At 42.0% G+C, this 19,266-nt stretch overlaps 1 protein-coding gene across 3 annotated transcripts in view; it reads right to left on the bottom strand.

Moving 5' to 3' along the window:
• The window catches only part of LOC147106208 (coiled-coil domain-containing protein 91-like), a 172,315-nt gene that overhangs the window by 103,841 nt on the left and 49,208 nt on the right, over positions 1-19,266 (bottom strand). For all 3 annotated transcript variants that reach the window (XM_086009098.1, XM_086009097.1, XM_086009099.1), the window contains exon 6: positions 16,172-16,276. In XM_086009098.1, the coding sequence (XP_085865224.1) occupies positions 16,172-16,276 (105 nt within the window). The remainder of the gene's footprint in view (positions 1-16,171; positions 16,277-19,266) is intronic.

Raw genomic sequence — 19,266 nt, 5'->3', positions numbered from 1 at the left:
AGGCGAGGGGAGATGCGCGATTAAATGCGGAAATTGAAAAGTTGCGGTTGGAGATGCGCCGCTTCGCCCTTAACTCCACGAAAACAGCGTCTCACTGTCTGGCTCCCCATTCAAATGCATTGAGCAGCATGAAGTTCCTGCACTTGCACGATAGACACGAAGTAAACTTGCTCCAGACAGTTAAGTCAAGTCAAGTCATATCAAGTCTAAATAGCCTTTTAACGACATGATAGGTGTTAATTACTGCCAGTCAACCTCTCTGCAATGATCCCCCTAATTTTGTGGGCGGCCCATTTACAGTTTTGCGCTTGCGCGAAATTTAACATTGGAAAAGCCAGTTACAGGCTACACGGGACCGGCAGAGAGCTGCGCGGCCATGCAGCTTAGAGGGAATGTTGCCTCTCTGGCACTAAAAATGATCTATTACAAGTGTGGAGTCTCATTCTCAGGTTTTAATGGAGATTTTTTTTTTTTAATTAATTATTTTTTAAACTTTCCTTTCTCTCTTTTTTTCTATCTTAATCCAATCTTTCTTTCTCTCTTTCCCTTTCTGTGCCTGATTCGACACTGAATTCACCACTCTGATTTACACTTCCTTCTCAGTCCTTGCGCTGTTAATTTCACAATCCTTCAATCTGCACAGGTCGAGATGCAGTTGCTTGTCTTGTTCACTCAGGTCCCAGTTGCCCTGTAGAGGGCACCGCGCTGTTTCCATCTCGCACTACCAGCAACTTGCAGCGCAAAATATCATGGAGATTAAATGGGCAAGGGCATGTCTAATCAACAGCGACTGCCATTCACGGATTGGCTACACAAATTCTGGGCCAATATAAACTGGATAAAGTCACAGGGAATATTTATAATTGCTAGTCACCTGGTCCAGCTCACTATATAATTAAGTAATTTAAATCAGATACACTTTTCCAAGATTACATTTGGCAGCTTTTATTCTAGTAGATTCTATGTTTCTGCTCAGCGCATTTAAAGATATGCAATAATTTGTCCATCAAAGTTAGAACAAATGCCTGATTAAAATGAAAGTCAGATCGGTTAAGACTGCCCAACAGTTCCCCATTCATTTGCTACCATGAACTTTGTTCCAAAATGCACCACCGGATTACTTGAATCCAGCAGAGAGAAAAATAGGGCTTTTAGATTCAGTCCTGTTTCGATAATTAGGGAATTCAGATTAAATTCAAATGTTATTATAAGGTGAATGACAGGGGTTAAGCTATACAGTGAAGATGATACCAGCAATGAACTGCGAAAAGATTTACAGGGATGCAATTCAAATCAAGGCACAGTAGCTATGCCATTGTTACCCATATCTAGGATAGTTTCAGCATTGATGCACCATTTATGCATTGAACTATGCAAGTAACTGAATCCTTCACAAGATGTAGAGGATTTACGAACTCAGTTGAGAAGCAGTACTTATGGTCAGTATTGACCACCAGGGTTATCTCAAAAGGTCCACATGATGGGCACGGAGTAATTTAGCCCATCTTAAAATAGCTGAGTCACCTTCAGAAAAAGGGTAAAAATATTTGCGTACAGCTCTGCCAAATAAATCAACTTAGCAACTGTACTACAATACTTTCGAATGACGGGGAAAGCTTATACAGGTTGAGCGTCCCAAATCCGGAGTTGGTGGCAGGGGTCCGGAATCCATAAAATGTTCCGGAATCCGGACACCCTGAGGGAGGCTTACCAAAAACCGGAAATAGCACAACCTAGGCCCAGGCATTTCCGGACTTCGGACACGTTCTGAAGTCCGGAAAAACCCGAAAACCGACTCGGCCTCGGTCCCGAGGTTGCCGGATTCGGGACGCTCAACCTGTAATGGGATATCTAGTTTGGCTATCCATTCGATGACCTCCCGAGATGCCGAGTGGGGAAATGAGATGCCTCCCGCAACAGACCTTAGTGGGCAGGTTGATGTGATGTGTTCCATGGTGTGGGACTCAAGGCCACAGTCGCACTTCGGGTCGTCCCTCAATTTCCACTAGTGGAGCAGGTGGCCACATCGTCCATGCCCTGTGCGGATTTGGTGGCGTGCTGTCCACTGTCTTCGAGAGAGGTCAGAGCCAGGGACCTCTGTTGTTGGGTCAGTGATGAGGTGTTGGTTCTTTATGTTGCATGCATCCCACAATGCCGTCCATCTGGATAGTGGGTTGATACCAGCTGCATGAATATTGGCTGCTGTTTCCCAGAATGACTGGTGCAATTTTAAGTGCTTTTGTGGTGGGTTTTTCAAATCTTCGTGAATGGGAAGGTCAATGTTGCTCATGATTTTTTCCATCTCACGGAGCACGGTGGCGTTGTAGTGAAAGGCAGGCGGGACAATGTGGGACAGCACCGGGAGCCACTCAGCTGAAGTGGACTTAAGCGTCACTGACACCATCCTCACTGCGGCGTTTAGCTGCACGTCCACGATCTTTCTGGCGGCTGCACAACCATGAGGCAGAACAGTATTCTGCAGCGGAACAGACCACTGCTGCAGTGCAAAGTGTTCTGGCTGTGCTCCCCCAGGTTCACCCTGGTTTTTACTTTTTGGCCGGTGTTGGTGAGATGAGGCAGATAGGTGAGGGTCCTGTCCAGGGTGACACCCAGGTATTTTGGGTGGGGTTCATGGGTAAGTCGCCTTCCGCAGAAGGAAACATTGAGTTCTTTCCCGGCGGCAATGTTGTTCAGATGGAATAGCGACACAACCAATTTTTCCTCTTTTTTGGGTGGGCTGCACTGCCCATTCGCAGTTATGCGTGAAACTTTACATTGAAAAATCCGGTCCCGGGCTGTGCAGGACCAGCAGAGAGATGCGCAGCCGCACACCTTATTCGGGAACGTTGGACACAACTGTCTTCGCTGGATTGGGATGGAGGTGCCAGGCCCGGAAGTAACATTTCAGTAGTTCCAGGTAGCTTGTGAGGATCCTACTTGCTTCCTCTAGCACTGATGCCTGCGTCAGCAGTGTTCGGTCATTGGCATAGGTAAACAACTGTACTATGACCTCTCCATGCTCAAACCCCCATTGAGCATCAAAATGAAGAGAACACTTCCCACAGGAACAGATGGTAGGACAACAAAGACTTGCATTTATATAACACTTATTAACATAGTAAAACGGCCCAAGGGCTTCACAGCAAACAAAATTTGATAGAGGAAAGTAGAGACAGAGGGAAGGGAAACATTGCACCAATTTGGTCAAATTGTTCATAACAGCTTATTATAGAACAATGGAGGCCTGGGAGCAGGCACCTTCTTTCCCATTCAATTAGGAGCAGGCACCTTCTTTCCCATTCAATTAGGAAAACATAAATGATGATGAATGGGGTGCCTAAAAAGACAAATCAATACATTTAGGACAAAAGACAAAGGTGGCAAAAAAAAAAATCATAAATCAACAGAAATGTAAATAATACATAACTCTTTAACCTGTTCTCATAACAGCTTGAATGAGCAGTACTCAACACTACAGTTTTTCTACAGCAAACTGCAAGCACTTACCATGAAATCCTAACATTGAAATCATATTCAATCTACACTCAAATGGGAAACAGACATACATAGAGAACATTCAGTACAACATTAACACGTCACTAAGCAACTTAACTACCATAACTATTGGGGCTCAAATTATACAATTAACTGGCTGGCAGCCATTCTTTTCTGTGTATTCTTGCATCACTTAACTGGAACAAGTAGTAGCTTAAGTACTTGTCCCAAGGACAGAAGTCATTTTCCAAAGTTACTTCAAACTTTAAATGTTCTTTTTGGGAATTCATGACCTACAATTCACTACAGCAGTCAATAACTTGTATTTTTTCTTTCAAAAAAAAGAGGTAGTTGGCACTGGCGTACAATTTAGACCAGACCATTCTGCTTTAGTCCAGAGCAGAATGCATATTTGCCCATGTAAAACCAGAGGTATGGAATGGATGTTGCCCACCTTTGTCTTTTGTCCTAAATGTATTTATCTGTCTTTTTAGACACCCCATTCATCATCATTTATGGGACTAACTTCATTAAGACTATTCGGATAGAAAGCTCAAAGTCCAGATGATAAACAGAGGCAATTCTGAAAACTGCAAAGAAATATTTACTCTTGGGCACCAACGCCCCTTCGGAACCTTCTTCCCCTTCACTTTCCTCTGACCCCATCCCTTCTTCCAATCTCACTCCCTGCCGTGTTTTCACTATCCCCTCTGGCCTTCCCCTCTCTGACCCTGAACGATCAGTCCTCAGCAAAGGCTTGAGCTTCATCCCCTTACGCCCCCACCTCAATGAATTTCGAGCTCGGCACGACGCGGAGCTCTTTCTCCAATCGCCTTAGTCTCCATGCCCACTTCTTTGGCCAGAAGTCTTCCCCCCCCCCCCCCCCCCGCACAGCTGACCCTTTCTCCAGTTTTCAGAATTCTCATTCTACCTGGACCCCGCCCTCTGGCCTCTTAACCTCTCTAGATCTTTTTTATTGCAAACTGCCGGCGTGACATTGGCCGTCTCAATTTCTCTGCTCCCCTCACCCACCCCAACCTACCTACCTCTGAACTTGCAGCACTCCATTCTCTCAGATCCAACCCCAACATAGTCATTAAACCTGCTGACAAGGGTGGTGCTGTTGTTGTTTGGCAAACCGACCTCTAGCTAGCTTTACAATGATAAATCATTTATCTCTGGATACCCCAGTAGTTCTATCAACAGGGTAACCAACTTTCAATCAGGGGGAAGTTGAGAATATAAAATTTAAATCCCAATTATTATTTGAACTAGTCTATACTCATTGGATAAGCTTAGCAGGTTCCAGCCAGAAACTGCAATGCATAAGAATGGACTCCATCTTTGGAGGAGGAAGAAAAAAAGGAGGGCAGCGATGAGGAAGCAATAGAGCCTATTCGGGCGCTAAAATTATGCGGTTGTCTGATCCAGAAGTGCAATTAATGATGGATAAAAGATTACCAGGGTAGGTCAAGGGCCATGGAGAATAAAAGGGGCTGTCTCCTCTAGCAGTAACTTTAGAGGAAACAGGCACAATACTGCTTGCAGAACTAAATGTCTCTTTTTGTAACTAAAACTCATTTGCTTGTTACCCCATGTTCCTGATTAAATGAACCTTGAAGACAATGGTAAAGAGAAAAGAACATTTTTTTTTTTTTTTTTTAAAGTGGGGATTTTTATTTTCTGTGCAAGAACATTACATCTGCACAGGTCTGAAGTTTAGTCATCTTATTCTTATGGACTGGCAAGTACCTTTTGTTTTCCACTAGTTATTAACAGTTCTACTTATTCCATGGTGGAAATATATAGGTACATCAAATGTCTATGAAAACTCCAAAACTGTTAATACCCTAAAAAATATAACACACGTGCCTGAAGAATTCCATTGTCTGGACAGGAAATGAAAAAGAAATGTTCTTGTGAGCGATTCTTCATTTCAACAATCTATCAGACTTTAACTGAACGATGAACCAGTAGATATTCTGGAAATGTGGCGAAAGAAAACAATATTTTTAAAGAATGCTTTGGACTGCCAAGATTTAATTTCCATCTGTCTCAGTCAACTGTCCCAATTTCCACTGGAGTTTACAACTGAACGTTTAGCATTAGAAAGTTTGTTCCCCCTCTTTATTCTACCCCATTCTCAAAATGAAGGGAAATAAATATGCCCAAGACAGGAATAAAGAAGGGAGAGGTAGGTTTACAGTAAGATATCCAAGGCAAGTTATCCAAAAACAAATCTTTAGGAATGGTGCATTCAGGAGTAGGTGCATTTTTAATGGTATGATAAGTGAGAATTACTGCCAAACAGCCTCTCTGGCTCTGAAAAATTAATTTTACAAGTGTGGAGTCTCATTCTTCAGAAGTTAATTAGTATTGGAGATTTTAAAAAATGTAAAAAAAAATGTTCTTACTTTTTCTGTCTGTTTCTTTTATCTCTCGCTCTTAATCCCATCTTTCTTTCCCAATCTTTATTTTGCTTTCTGTACATGATTTAAAACTAATTTATACTTCCTGGTTTAGAATCTGCGTGGCTCCTTGAGGATTTTTCAATCTGATTGGTTGAAGAGCCTTGCTGTTGCTTGACCTACACAGACGCCACAGATCCCCTGTAGAGGGCGCTGCGCTGGATCAGATGCCACATTAGAACAAGTCTCTGTTCAAAAGCCCGTGAAAACTTTGTGGGCAGCTGTCAGCGAGGGGAACGACGAGAGCTATTCCTTCACCACTGACCACAAAATGCGGGCCATGAACTTCAACTGGATGGTGAATTTCAGCAGTCTTTGCCAATGGAGCTTTGTGTATCAGACAGCACCAGTCAGAGTATGCCGAGGAACAGAATGGATGGGGATTCATGGAGATGACTACAAACTGAACTATACCTTCTGAACTAAAGTGTATAGAGAACAATTGAAAGGGGAAAACTTTCAACATTTAATGACTGTCCAAATTTTATATTTAAAGGATTCAGTGCTCTTAGAAAAATATTTACCATAAAACTGCAGTTGCAAGTATAGAACCATACTTAAGTGAACTCATGGATCTCCCATGGTTTTCCCACAGAAATTCAGGGCCGAGAGAAATTCCCTCAGAGTGGATTAGGGACTGTCTAGGTGTAGGGATCTGTGGCTTCTGTAGTTTATGAATCTCCATCTAGTGGTAGAAATCTGACACAGAATAGTGATGCCCAGCTAAGAACTGCGCAACATACAGAGCAAATTTAATATATTATAGATCACATTTCTATAATCTAAATTTGTCTTGAAACATGATCTCCATTCACAGCATATACATAAAAGTACTGCTCTGTGTTGCAAGAATGGTTCAGCTTAAGACCCTTCACTAGAACAGATTTTAGTGTTCTAATAGGGAGTCTCAACTCAAGATTACATAGGATATATGGCACAGAAACAGGCCATTCGGCCCAACCAGTCCATTGCCAGCGTTTATGCTCCACACGAGCCTCCTCCAGTCTTCCCTCATCTAAATCTATCAGTATAACCCTCTATTCTCTTTTCCCTCATATGCTTGTCTAACCTCCCCTTAAATGCATCTGTACTATTCGCTTCAACCACTCCCTGTGGTAGCGCGTTCCACATTCTCACCACTCTTTGGGTAAAGAAGTTTCTTCTGAATTCCCTATTGGATTTCTTGGTGACTATCTTATATTGATGGCCTCTAGTTATGCTCTTCCCCACAAGTGGAAACATTCTCTCTCTATCCACTCTATCAAAACCTTTCATCATTTTAAAGACCTCTATTGGGTCACCCCTCAGCCTTTTTTTCCAAGAGAAAAGAGACCCAGCCTGTTCATCCTTTTCTGATATGTATACCCTCACATTTCTAGTATCATCCTCGTAAATCTTCTCTGCACCCTCTCCAGTGCCTCTCTATCCTTTTTATAATATGGTGACCAGAACTGTACGCAGTACTCCAAGTGTGGTCTACGGTTCGATACAAGTTTAGCATAACTTCCCTACCTTCCAATTCTATGCCCTAGAAATAAACCCTAGTGCTTGGTTTGCTTTTTTTATGGCCTTGCTAACCTGTGTTGCAACTTTTAGTGATGTGTATTTGTACTCCTAGATCCCTTTGTTCCTCTACCCCACCTAGACTCGCACCCTCCAAGTAAGAAATGACCTCCCTATTCTTCCTACCAAAATGTAATACCTCACATTTATCTGTGTTGAACTTCATTTGCCAATTATATGCCCATTCTGCAAGTTTATTAATGTCCTCCCGTAATTTGTTGTAGTCCTTCTCAGTATTGACTATTCCCCCCAATTTGGTGTCATCTGCAAATTTAGAAATTGTGTTTTTTTCCCCCCAAAGTCTAAATCATTAATGTAAATTGTGAACAGCAGTGGTCTCAGCACTGATCCTTGTGGAACACCACTACCCACCTTCTGCCACTGTGAATAGCTGCCCTTTACTCCTACTCTCTGCTTTCTGTCCTGAAGCCAGCCAGCAATCCATTCTGCTACTTGTCCCCTGGCTCCACATTCTCTGAAATAAAAACAGAAAATGCTGGAAAAACTCAGGTCAGGCAGCATCGGTGAAGAGAGAAACAGAGTTCTCTCACATTCTCTGACCTTGTTCATCAGTCTATTATGGGGTACCTTAGTGAAGGCCTTTTGAAAATCCAGATAAATTACATCTATTGCATTACCATTGTCTACTCTGTTACCTCTTCAAAAAATTCAATAAGGCTGGTCAAGCAAGACTTTCCCTTTTGAATTCCATGCTGACTATTCATTATTATATTTTTGGTTTCTAGATGTTCTTCTATTTTCTCCTTTAGTAGGGATTCCATTATTTTTCTTACCACTGATGTTAAGCTGACTGGTCTATAGCTCCCTGGACATGTTCTATCCCACTTAAAAAATATCTGTATTTACGTTAGCTATCCACCAGTCCTCTGGCACTACACCTTTTTCTAACGAGTTATTAAATATGCGTAGTAATGCCTCCGCTATCTCTTCCCTAGATTCTTTTAAAATGCGTGGATGCAATCCACCCAGACCAGGGTTTTATCCTCCGAGTTTGATTATTTTATTTAATATATCTCCTTTTTTATTTTAAATGCACTTCTCATTATTAATCTCATCATCCAATGTCATGTCCACCTGTTCGAAGGCCTGGTAAATACAGAAGCAAAATCATTATTAATTATTTCTGCCACCTCTCTATCGTTACCTGTGATATTATCCTGTCTATCCCTTAATGGCCCTATTCCCATTCCAACCTTCCTTTTTTTTATTAATGCGCCTATAAAATATTTTACTATTTTGTTTCATGTTCCTTGATAATTTAATTTCATAGTTCCTCTTTGCCTCCCTAATTGTTTTTTTGACTTCTCTCCTAATCTTTTGATATTCTCCCTTACCATGCACTCCCTTGCTGTCTATGTACTTAATGTATGACTCTTTCCTTACCCTCAATTGTTCCCTTATGGTTTTATTTATCCATGGAGTCTCATTATTGTTTAGTTTGTTCTTTCCTTTTAGTGGAATATATTTTTCCTGCACTCTGTTGAACACCATTTTAAGTGTTTCCCATTGCTGTTCTACATCATTGTTTGCCAATATTGTTGCCCATTTTTTTCCTCCAAGTTCTATTCTCAGCCCCTCAAAATCAGCTTTTCTCCAATCTATTAACCTCGTTTTTGCCATACTTGTATCCTTATCAATTATCATCTTAGAGCATATTATATTATGGTCACTATTGCCTATATGTTCCCCTACTTTTACTTCTTTTATCTGCTCTGGTTCATTTCCCATTACTAGATCCAATAGTGAATCCTCCCGTGTTGGACTTTTTACATACTGGGTTAGAAAGGAGTCCTGTACACATTGTAGGAACTTCATTCCCTTATCCCCCTTACCTATTAGTCTGTAGACTACACCTATAAGTGTGATTGATCCTTTATTATCTTTTATCTCTATCCACGTGGATTCTATTTTTGTCTTGATGATATTGGCGTCACTTTTTGCTACTGCCATTATGTTATCCCTAATACGTACAGCTACTCCACCTCCTCTTTTTCCTTCCCCATCTTTTCTAAATATGTTATACCCTGCAATGTTCAATTCCAGTCCTGATTTTTCTGTAGTCATGTCTCAGTAATCCCTACTATGTCTGGTTCCTCGCAACGCATGATGGCCTCAGCTCCCTTGTTTTATTACGGACATGGTGCACATTGTTGTACAGACAGTTTAACTAATTTTTAATGCGATTTCTTCTCACTTTGGGGGTGATTTTCATTCAGAAGTTGGGAAGGAGGCGGGGTTGTAGTCCCGCTTCCATCGAGATGCGGCCAATCCACGCGATTTTAACTTGATTGACCTTGTTGAGCCCGCCCAGCGGGCTCAGCAGGCCAATTAAGGGCCACCCGGAAACAGGTGACATCACAGACTGAAATTTCATCTGTCAAGACGTGTTAACAGATGAAATATCAGTGTTTCACAGCTGTTTGAAGCTGTCAAACACTGACAGTCTTACTTCTAACCCGAGTCCTTCTACGCAGACTCAGTTAGAAATCTCACCGGCACTGAAAGCTGCAGGCTGTCACTTTTGACAGATCACAGCCATTCTGCTTTCTGTGCCGGCTGAACGATGGACTCCCGAAACCTAGAGGAAGGAAGGCTGTAAAGGAAGTACAGGTAATTTAAACATCTTTACACACTTTAGACACACCAAACACTTACCTTTGCACTCATGCACCCATCACTCACCTGAACACTGACATCTCGACCCCTCCAAGTCCTTCAAACCGACGGCCCGACACCTCTAACTTGGCGTGGTTTGGAGCCGTCGGGAATCTCACACGACAACCTTCAAAATAGGGATTAGGCTAAAAACTGCCTGTTAACTACCTGTTAACAGGCAGTTAATTGGCACTAATCCCTTCCCGCCTCAGGTTGGCAGTACCCGCCTCCTCTGAAACTTACATGGAGGCGGGTTTTGGATGGGATGATGTCAGGACCCCCGAATTCAGGAATTTAACCCCCCCGCACGCCTCCAATCCAGACTCCACGGCACACTGAAAATCGACCCCTTTATGTTTAACCATCTTTTTAGACTCCTGTTCTATAACTATTTATTCCTTTGCCATCAATGTTCTCCCTTACTTTATTCTTTCTTATGCTCTCTTTTCCTGTTTTGTATATATTTAGGCTGGTTATGTTTCTTGTAGATCCCTCCCCCCATCTTACTGGTTTAAAGCCTTTGCCACCTCCCTATTTACCCTTCCGCTAGAACACGGGTCCCATCCTGGTCCAGGTGGAGCCCATCCCATCGGTACAGCTCCTTCCTGTCCCAGAACTGGTGCCAGCGTCCCATGAAAAGGAACCCCTCTTTCCCACACCAGCCCTTTAGCCACGTTAATTCTCTTGAGCTGTCTGCTTCTATGCCAATTTGCACGTGGCTCGGGCAATTATCCAAAGATTATTACGCTCGAGGTCCTGCTTTTTAATTTAGATCCTAACTCCTAACACTTTTTCAGCAGGACCTCCTCCCTGTTCCTACCTATGTCGTTTGCTCCAACATGGACCATAACAACTGGATTTACCCCCTCCCTTTCCAAGTTCCTCTCCAACCGCCGTGAGATATCCCTTACCCTAGCAACACACCCTTCGGGATTCTCATTCTTGGCTGCAGAGGATGCTATCTATCCCCCTAATTACAGAGTCGACTATCACTACCAAATTTCTATTCTGCTCTTCCCCCCCTTGGACAGCCTTCTGAGCCACGGTGCCTTGGTCTGCATTGTGACTGTTCTCCCTGCAGTCTTTCTGCTTGTCCTCACAGGTAGCGAGTACATCGTACCTGCTGGACAGGACCAGTGTCTGCAGGACCTCCTTCTCAACTTCTCCTAAATCCCAACTTCCCGTCTTCCCAACAGTCACACCCTCCCTTTCCTGAACCTGTGTTTTCCTCTGGGGTGTGACTGTATTGTGGATAAAACCGTCGAGAAATAACTCCCCCTCCCTTATGTGTTAGTGTGTCTCCAACTCGCACTCCAGCTCAATGACTGAGCCAGAGAGATTCGAGATGGAGACATCTCCTGCAGACGTGTTTGCTTGGGACAGTCTCGCTGTGCACAAACTCCCACATACTGGAGTCCAGACACACAACCTGCTCTGCCATGTCTTTGTCTAGCCTGATTTTATTTATTTAATTAGTTAAAATCTTTATTCAATGATTATTTATAGTTATATTAATTAGTTTAACTATTTAAGCTATAAATTTAATACAGTATGTTATAGTTTCCCGCTCCTAGTTTAAACCACTGTCTTAGTTTAGAGAGGAAAAAAACCTTAATACTCACCAACCAATCACCTACCTGCTGTCCTGTGAAGTCACACCTTGTTTTTTTTGGAAATCGTGGAAGGTTCCACCGCTGCCGCCTCCGATTAGGTTCCTCCGCTCGCTCCTTTATGTCCTGCCGTCGCTGCCTCCAATTAGGTGTTAATATATCTTTATTCTTTTTTGATACCAGTGGAGTGCAATGAATTTCTAGCACTTTTGTTTTTTAGTTTTCCGTCCAAGCAGAAAGCCTGGAGTGCTGTTTGCCTTACAGGATCATGTGTTCGGTAGGTTGGGGCTGGAAGGCAGCAGGGCCGTGTGCAGAAGCAGTAGAAGTGGGCCTCTCAGCACAGGACCCCAGCTGGGAGGTGCTGGTGTCCTAGTGGGCAAACAACAGAACTCAAATGGACATGGGTGACAAGTCTACACCAAGGTGGCCAGCTATGAGACTGCGCAGGATCAGGGAGAGAAGTACAGGGCCGTGGAGCACAGCATTACCCAGAGGGAAGGACTAACAAAGGCAGGGAATGAGGAATTTTCATGGTAGCCAAAAACAGGTCGATCTGTTTTTGAACAATTGAATAAATTGACAATGTTACAGGTTCACAATATTACGATCATACTGGTGTACATTATATACATATTTTAAAGTCAATTTTCACTATCTACATCATGATAAAATATTTAACTAATTTATATATTAGGTTTCCTTTAATGTTTTTAATCTAATATTAATCTATTGGATAGTCAGCTAGCCTGAGGAAATAATGAAACAGAGTTCAACAGTACTTGATGTAGTGGAAGGCGTCTTCAGGCCCCCCAAGCAATAAAGTCATCAGAAAAATATCCAGGATGCTGCATGAAGCATTGTTTGGCATTGACATAATCATCAATAACCAGACTGCCCAGCATGATGTCATCGACATTAATGCATTCCCAGGTAAACAGCTTGTTTACTCCTTTTAAGAGGCATATTTCTGCTTGATGTTGTAAAGTCACGCTCCAAATTGCTAACATTCCCAAATTACTCGAGAGTCCAGTGGCTCGAAGTTTTTTTTAAGTGCAAGTATTTCATACAGGAAATTTTTTTGTGTGTTTAAATTTCCCATGTGAAGTGGGAACAAATCTGCAAATCCTGGGCCTCGTGATAGATGCATTTAAGGGGACTGTTTTGGACTCCTTATTTAAGGAAGGACATACTTGCAATGGAGGCAGTTCAGAGAAGGTTCACTAGGTTGATTCCTGAGTTGAAGAGGTTGTCTTATGAGGAAAGGTTGAGCAGGTTTGGCCTATACTCATTAGAGTTTAGAAGAATGAGAGGGGATCTTATTGAAACCTATAAGATTCTGAGGGGGCTTGACAGGGTAGATGCAGAGAGGATGTTTTCCCTCGTGGGGGAATCTAGAACTAGGGGGTACAGTTTCAGAATAAAGGGGTCACCCATTTAAAACGGAGAGGAGGAGGAATTTCTTCTCTCAGAGGGTCGTGAATCTGTGGAATTCTCTACCCCAGAGAGCTGTGGAGGCTGGGTCACTGAATATATTTAAAGGTGGAGATAGACAGATTTTTGAACGATAAGGGAGTGTAGGGTTATGGGGAGCGGCAGGAAAGTGGAGTTGAGGCCAAGATCAGATCAGCCATGATCTTATTGAACGGTGGTGCAGGCTCGAGGGGCCAAATGGCCTACTCCTGCTCCTAGTCTTATGTTCTTATGGGGAAGCTAGGTGAACACAAACAAGAAAAGAATAGAAGGATATGTTGATGGGGTTAGATGGAAGTAGAGTATACCAGCATGAACCTGTTGGGCCAAATGGCCTGGTTCTGTGCTGTAAATACTATGCAATACAGTTCACCTTTTAGCTGTTGAGCATTATTCATAAAAGCTCAGGATCATCAATTTGTTAAATAACTTTAAATAACTTGTGAATTGATTGTTTCTAACATTCCCAATTGTTGTTAACAGAGGTAAATGTACATTTCAGGATTATCCACTGCCTGCACAAAGTTAAAAGACTCTAGAGATCCTTTCAATTTGTAAACCCATGCATGAGTACTAAAGTTGCAATGTTTTCTCAAACATTGCACATTTTCCCCCTTGACCTTTTTGCTAACATTAAACAGCAATAATTGAAGCCGGAGGCTTGAATGCTGATACACCTTTAAAAAGTCACATTTTCTGTGAATCAGTTTTGGTTGCAAATAAAGAGTTAAGGTAGAATTTCTGTGGCGGTTCCCAGCTATCCCGCCATAATTTCAGTGAAGATCCGTTAAAAACCAGGGAGAACCGGCGTAAACGGCCATTTATGCCATTTCATTGGGGTTTCCACTGAAGTTCCTGCAGAAATTACTGGCACAATAGTATAACATGATGTGAAAAGAAACATTTTAACTGAAGTAATAAAATTCACCAAGGTTAGTTTGGAATGTACAGGAAACTTTGTGCTATCCGGCACCGACGGGACTGAGCTGTTGCCGTTCCCTCAAAACTGCCGGACAAACCAGGGTTAATGTTGAAGCATACGGAGCTTTTCATCTCCGTATCTGACAACAAACACTGTTGCTTAGCAACAGCTTCTAAACAGTCGGCCGTACCTTGGAAGCATCTCTGTCGCTTAGCAACAGCTTCAGAGAGACTTTGCAGAGCCTGACTGTTGAAAAAAAAGTCACGAGAAGAAGAAAAAACTAACAAAACGGCTCCTGATATTTGCCGGTGGCTCGAGCTTGCCGGACATTTAGCCTCCGGATAACACAAAGTTTCCTGTAGTTACTTATGCATAAAGTGGAAAACCATGGTGGATCAATTCACACCCCTTCATTTGGTTAAGGATATGGGGAAAGGGCAAAGGAATGAGATGACAGGTCCAGTTGAAGAGCTAACAGTAACACAGGCACGGTGGGCCGATGGACCTTCACTGTGCTGCAATTTCTATGATTCTACGTTTCATATCGCAGGTTAATCTTGGAACTGATGGAATAAGTCTTGGCTATTGCATTCTAGTGAGCATGCATGAGAACACTTCCTCTACCAAGATCATAACGATCAGTAGAGTACTTTTGATGTTGCAATAGTTTCCTGATGCATTAAGATCCTTCACTCCCTTCAGAGTGCAAGTGTTTTGGTACAATTACAGGGAACTTTTCAATAAATATAGCACTCGTTTATGCACCTGCTTTAAACAATGGTATTGACAGAGGACAAATCAGAAAGCCCAACATAACTTTATTAACTCCTGGTTAGATTGTCACAGCATTTATTTAAAATCAGTCGTACGTTATGAGGCAATTGCTTATTTGTGATAGGTGCACTGGTCATGGTGGTGTTGACCATCATACTATTTATACCATGGGACCCTAACCCATATGAAAATTTTCAAACTCAAATCATTAACATTTTCCCTGTGTTTTTTTTTTAAGGATTCCCTTCCCACAGCAGCCACATTATTAAGTCAACAGTGCTAGCAAGTGAACTTTTTAACATAACTCTTGAATTGATAGCTTAGAGGTGTGAGAAAGTAACAGTGTTTGGAAGGAGAGGAGAAATAGGAGTAAATATTAGGTGACACGAAAAAATAATGTGCAGCTGTAGACAATATCACGAGACCAAAATTCCTGGATTCTTCTGTACTATACAAGCACTTCTTCTGACTGACCTGGTGGTGGCTGCGAGAACCTGTGTTAGGGCAGCTTGTTGATGCTATCACCCTGGATTAACTTGTGGTCGGATTTTGTTTTCCTCACTCCCACTGGGAAAATCCCTCACTTCTTCCTGCCACCTCTCTGAAGGTGGCTGGAATCTCACAGTAAGAGGACATCATGGGAACAAAACCATAACCTGCAAATGTTCCACTGAGCTGCCTCAATGCTTCACATTTTTAAGTTGAACACCACTGTAACTTCCATTACTTAAAAGCAAATGTCTAAAATCCAGATTCAACTTACTTGTACAAAAGGGGCCGTTCCCAGCAACTCCACCTTATCGAGCCTGAATCAGTAAGTGCAGGGAATATATTGCAATTATGAGTCTTGCTGCAATGGAGTGCAGCGCTTTACAAATAGTTCCCTCTCTGTCCTTTTTAAAAATTCAATACATTTGACAGTTTGAATGGGTCACTATGTGCCTTTCCAAAAGAACAGAGTTGACCTGGTGGATGGGACTTGCATGCATGCAAGTTGACAAATTGTACAGAGCCACATAACGGATCCATTTCCTCCAATTGTTGGATGTTACCATTTTAAAATTAAGAAACAATGTCAGTAGTAATGGTGATCAATCGGTGTAACATGATCAATACAGACCTTGCACATATGGTGCAAACTGCACATTTCACCAACCCCAATATTATTCATGTACTCATGTAGCACTAATTACCTGGAGCTGACTGTAGTGGTCTTGGTATGAAATTTCCTCGGCTTTTTTTTCTTGCAGATGTTCCTCTTCTAACTTTGAGTACTTCTCAAACATCTGCTCCAATTCCTTTTTGAAAAAAGTTTTAAAAGAATTTGGCAATCAAAAACACAAAACGCATAGTTTGCCACATACAATGCAACAGAATCATCAGCTTATGAAAATTAGGTAACCTATGTTCTGTACTATGTTCTCAAAATCGTACATTATATAATAGGCATGACAAAATGGGCTAGATTCCAATGGTGCTTTGTTCTCTTTTCTTTGATACTTTTGGGGATAAACCCAGGTTCACTTAAAGAAATAGCCCAGTTTGAGTGTTGTGTTTTCCATTCTGCCAGTGTATCCACTTCCAAGTACAAAGTGGCTGCCGAGGCAAGTTGATTTTAATACGTGAACACTGGTCAATGGCGAAACCATTTGGCCTGATCAGACCAGAAGCACTTTCTATTAACTGCTTGTTTTGTTTTGCAAGTGGTCAATAAATTCAAATGGGGTTTGTGTCCAATTTTAGTGAATGGGCAACCCACTAAAGGATTACATGAGTGTACAATAACACTGGTACGACCACACCTGAAGCAGAATGACCAGTACCTAGATGGTGGAGTTGCCCACAATCTCACACAGTCTGTTGACATACCACTTGTACAGCAATAATATAATTTGTGGTAGGGAGTGAAACAAGTTGAAGTTTTTAAGCTCATACCATTTGTGGTTCTGTTAGGGAATGATCTAAATGATGAGAATGTTATGGCTACGATGATTGAGAGAGAAGCTTATGTGGTTACTTGGAGTCAAATCAAGGGCTGTAGAGCCAAGTCAGCCGAAGTAGTGGTAGCACTAGCCACAGCATGAGCGCTGCCTAAGAAGCACCAGCCACATGCAGCCTGCAAGTCCTGGCCATTTGACCCTAAAAACAACTCAATCTTGCTTGTGCTTATATTTTTATTTGGTTTGTCCTATTTGCAATTTATAAACCTGGTGGCCTGGAAAGGGTGTTTTTTGCCTCAACTGCACATAAATACTAAATCAGCACACCAAGATCTGTCAGTGTCAACAACTTGAGATCTATGAGGTTAATGGAACATGGATTTTAACTTTATATGTGGCCCCCAAGGCGCCATGGTACTTGCCTAGGTGGCCCACAAAGACAAAAGGTTGGACATCCCTGTTGTAGTGAATTTAACACACAATTAATTTTATATTAGTGGAGCAAAGGACTACAACATGCATATGGCCTTATTAAAGCACCAGAAGCAACTGGGAAAAAAACCAATTTTTAAATCAAAATGTAATTTTTAAACCAGACTGGTTCACGTTTCGCTTCTAAATTACACAACTGAACTCAACTTCAATACTATGAAGCAATACTCCTTGAGGAATATAAAATTTAATATTCTCCTGTGCTATACATATTGGTCCAAAATTTGCGATCGGAGGCTTCCCGCGGATGCCTCCGACCTGTAAAAAATCTACGAATTTACCTGGAGACTTGCGATCCTGGGCCTCTCCAGGTACGCCCGGGCAGAAGCCCACGTATCCCTGGGGCGCATGCAGTTCACAAACGCCCCTGGGATCACGTGGGCCGGCCCAACCAATAAAAGGGAATCCCCATTCATACTTATGGGGGGGGGTTCCGTACATAAGTATGAATGGGGAACACTTAAAAAATACAAACACAAAAGAAATAAAACTTTTTTTTAAATTACATATTTAAAATTAATTAAGATGCCATTTAATATTTGTAATTTTTTGAAAAAAAGCATATGTTTTAACAGGGCTAAAAATAAACTTACCTTATTGGACAGGGTTTTTAATGTACAGTATAATTGAGTGATAAAATTTTATATTTCTATTTTTTTTAAACTCTTATGCTGGTAAAAGCAGACCTTACACCTGCTTTAACCAGGCGTAAGAATTTCACGGGCATTCAGTGGGCGGAAGTTGGGCAAATAGCGCAACTCTCCACCCGCAGAGGCCCTTTTCCCGGGGATGCGGAGGATCTGTCAAGAAGATTCTTAACAAAGCGCAAGTTCCGGGTTTTAGCGCATGCGCTTCGCATACACACCTCGTACGCACCCGTAGGGGTCGCAAATTACGGCCCAATAAATAAAACCTGCAATGGCTGCTAGTCACACAAGTATGAGAAGGTTCCTACTCATTTGACAGCAGTGAAAATATCAATTTCCCTTTTGTTAATTGTAATAACAGATAATTGTAAATGCATATTATACTTGAAATTTAATTCCCTCCATTTACTTTCTTCCATTCTGTTGGTCCATGCAGATTTCACAAATGCCATTTCTCCAAAAGGGCAACATAGATCTCCTCCAATGCTGGACTGCTTATCAAGAAGTACACTATTGTGGCATAGGTTTACTCAACCTCTTTTACATCCTCCCCCCTCCTCTGACGTGAGGAATAAGCATTCTACCAACCACCCCCCACGCCTCTATTTAGCCCATCTGAAATTGGGAACTCACTATCTGGGCAGATCTCTGGAGAGACTACGTATTCCACCATGCCATATAGCAGCAAAGTAGTTAATCAATCAGGTCATTGGGGGAAAAAGTCATTTTTCAGAGAAATAGATTTAGAGAATGGTTATTCAGATTTGACAGTAATTAGTGAGGTGTGAAACTCATGTACAATTATAGGGGTTACTATTCAGGAGATACACGCCACTATTACTGATGGCCCTGCTAGATATAGGCAACCAACTACTAAATAAACAACTATTACATTCAGCTTTACAATGTGGAAATATGGAAAAATAGGGGAAATAAGGAATTTCTAAGTTTACAAAGAAAAGAAAGTAGCACAGCATATTGAAGTACCAACTCACAGCACCTACAGAGTGACGGGATGAAGTCTGATCATCCACTCCCAGCCAATTTCCCAACTATGCAAAGGAAAAGTGTTTCCTCACTAGGGTGGGTTAAGTAACTGGGTTGCCTGTGACTGGTTGAATTACTTCTGATAGTGGTCTGAGAGCAGGTTTGCCTACTCCCACCCTCATTGCCTCAAGGAGGTCCATGGCCTAAGAGATCACAGTGAAA

The sequence above is a fragment of the Somniosus microcephalus genome, chromosome 16 (genome assembly GCF_052327205.1).
Source record: "Somniosus microcephalus isolate GS21.2 chromosome 16, FLI_Smic_1.0, whole genome shotgun sequence".
Classification (NCBI taxonomy): Eukaryota; Metazoa; Chordata; class Chondrichthyes; order Squaliformes; family Somniosidae; genus Somniosus; species Somniosus microcephalus.
The sequence above is the reverse complement of the archived record's forward strand: the minus strand, read 5'-3'. Positions and strand labels throughout refer to the sequence as shown.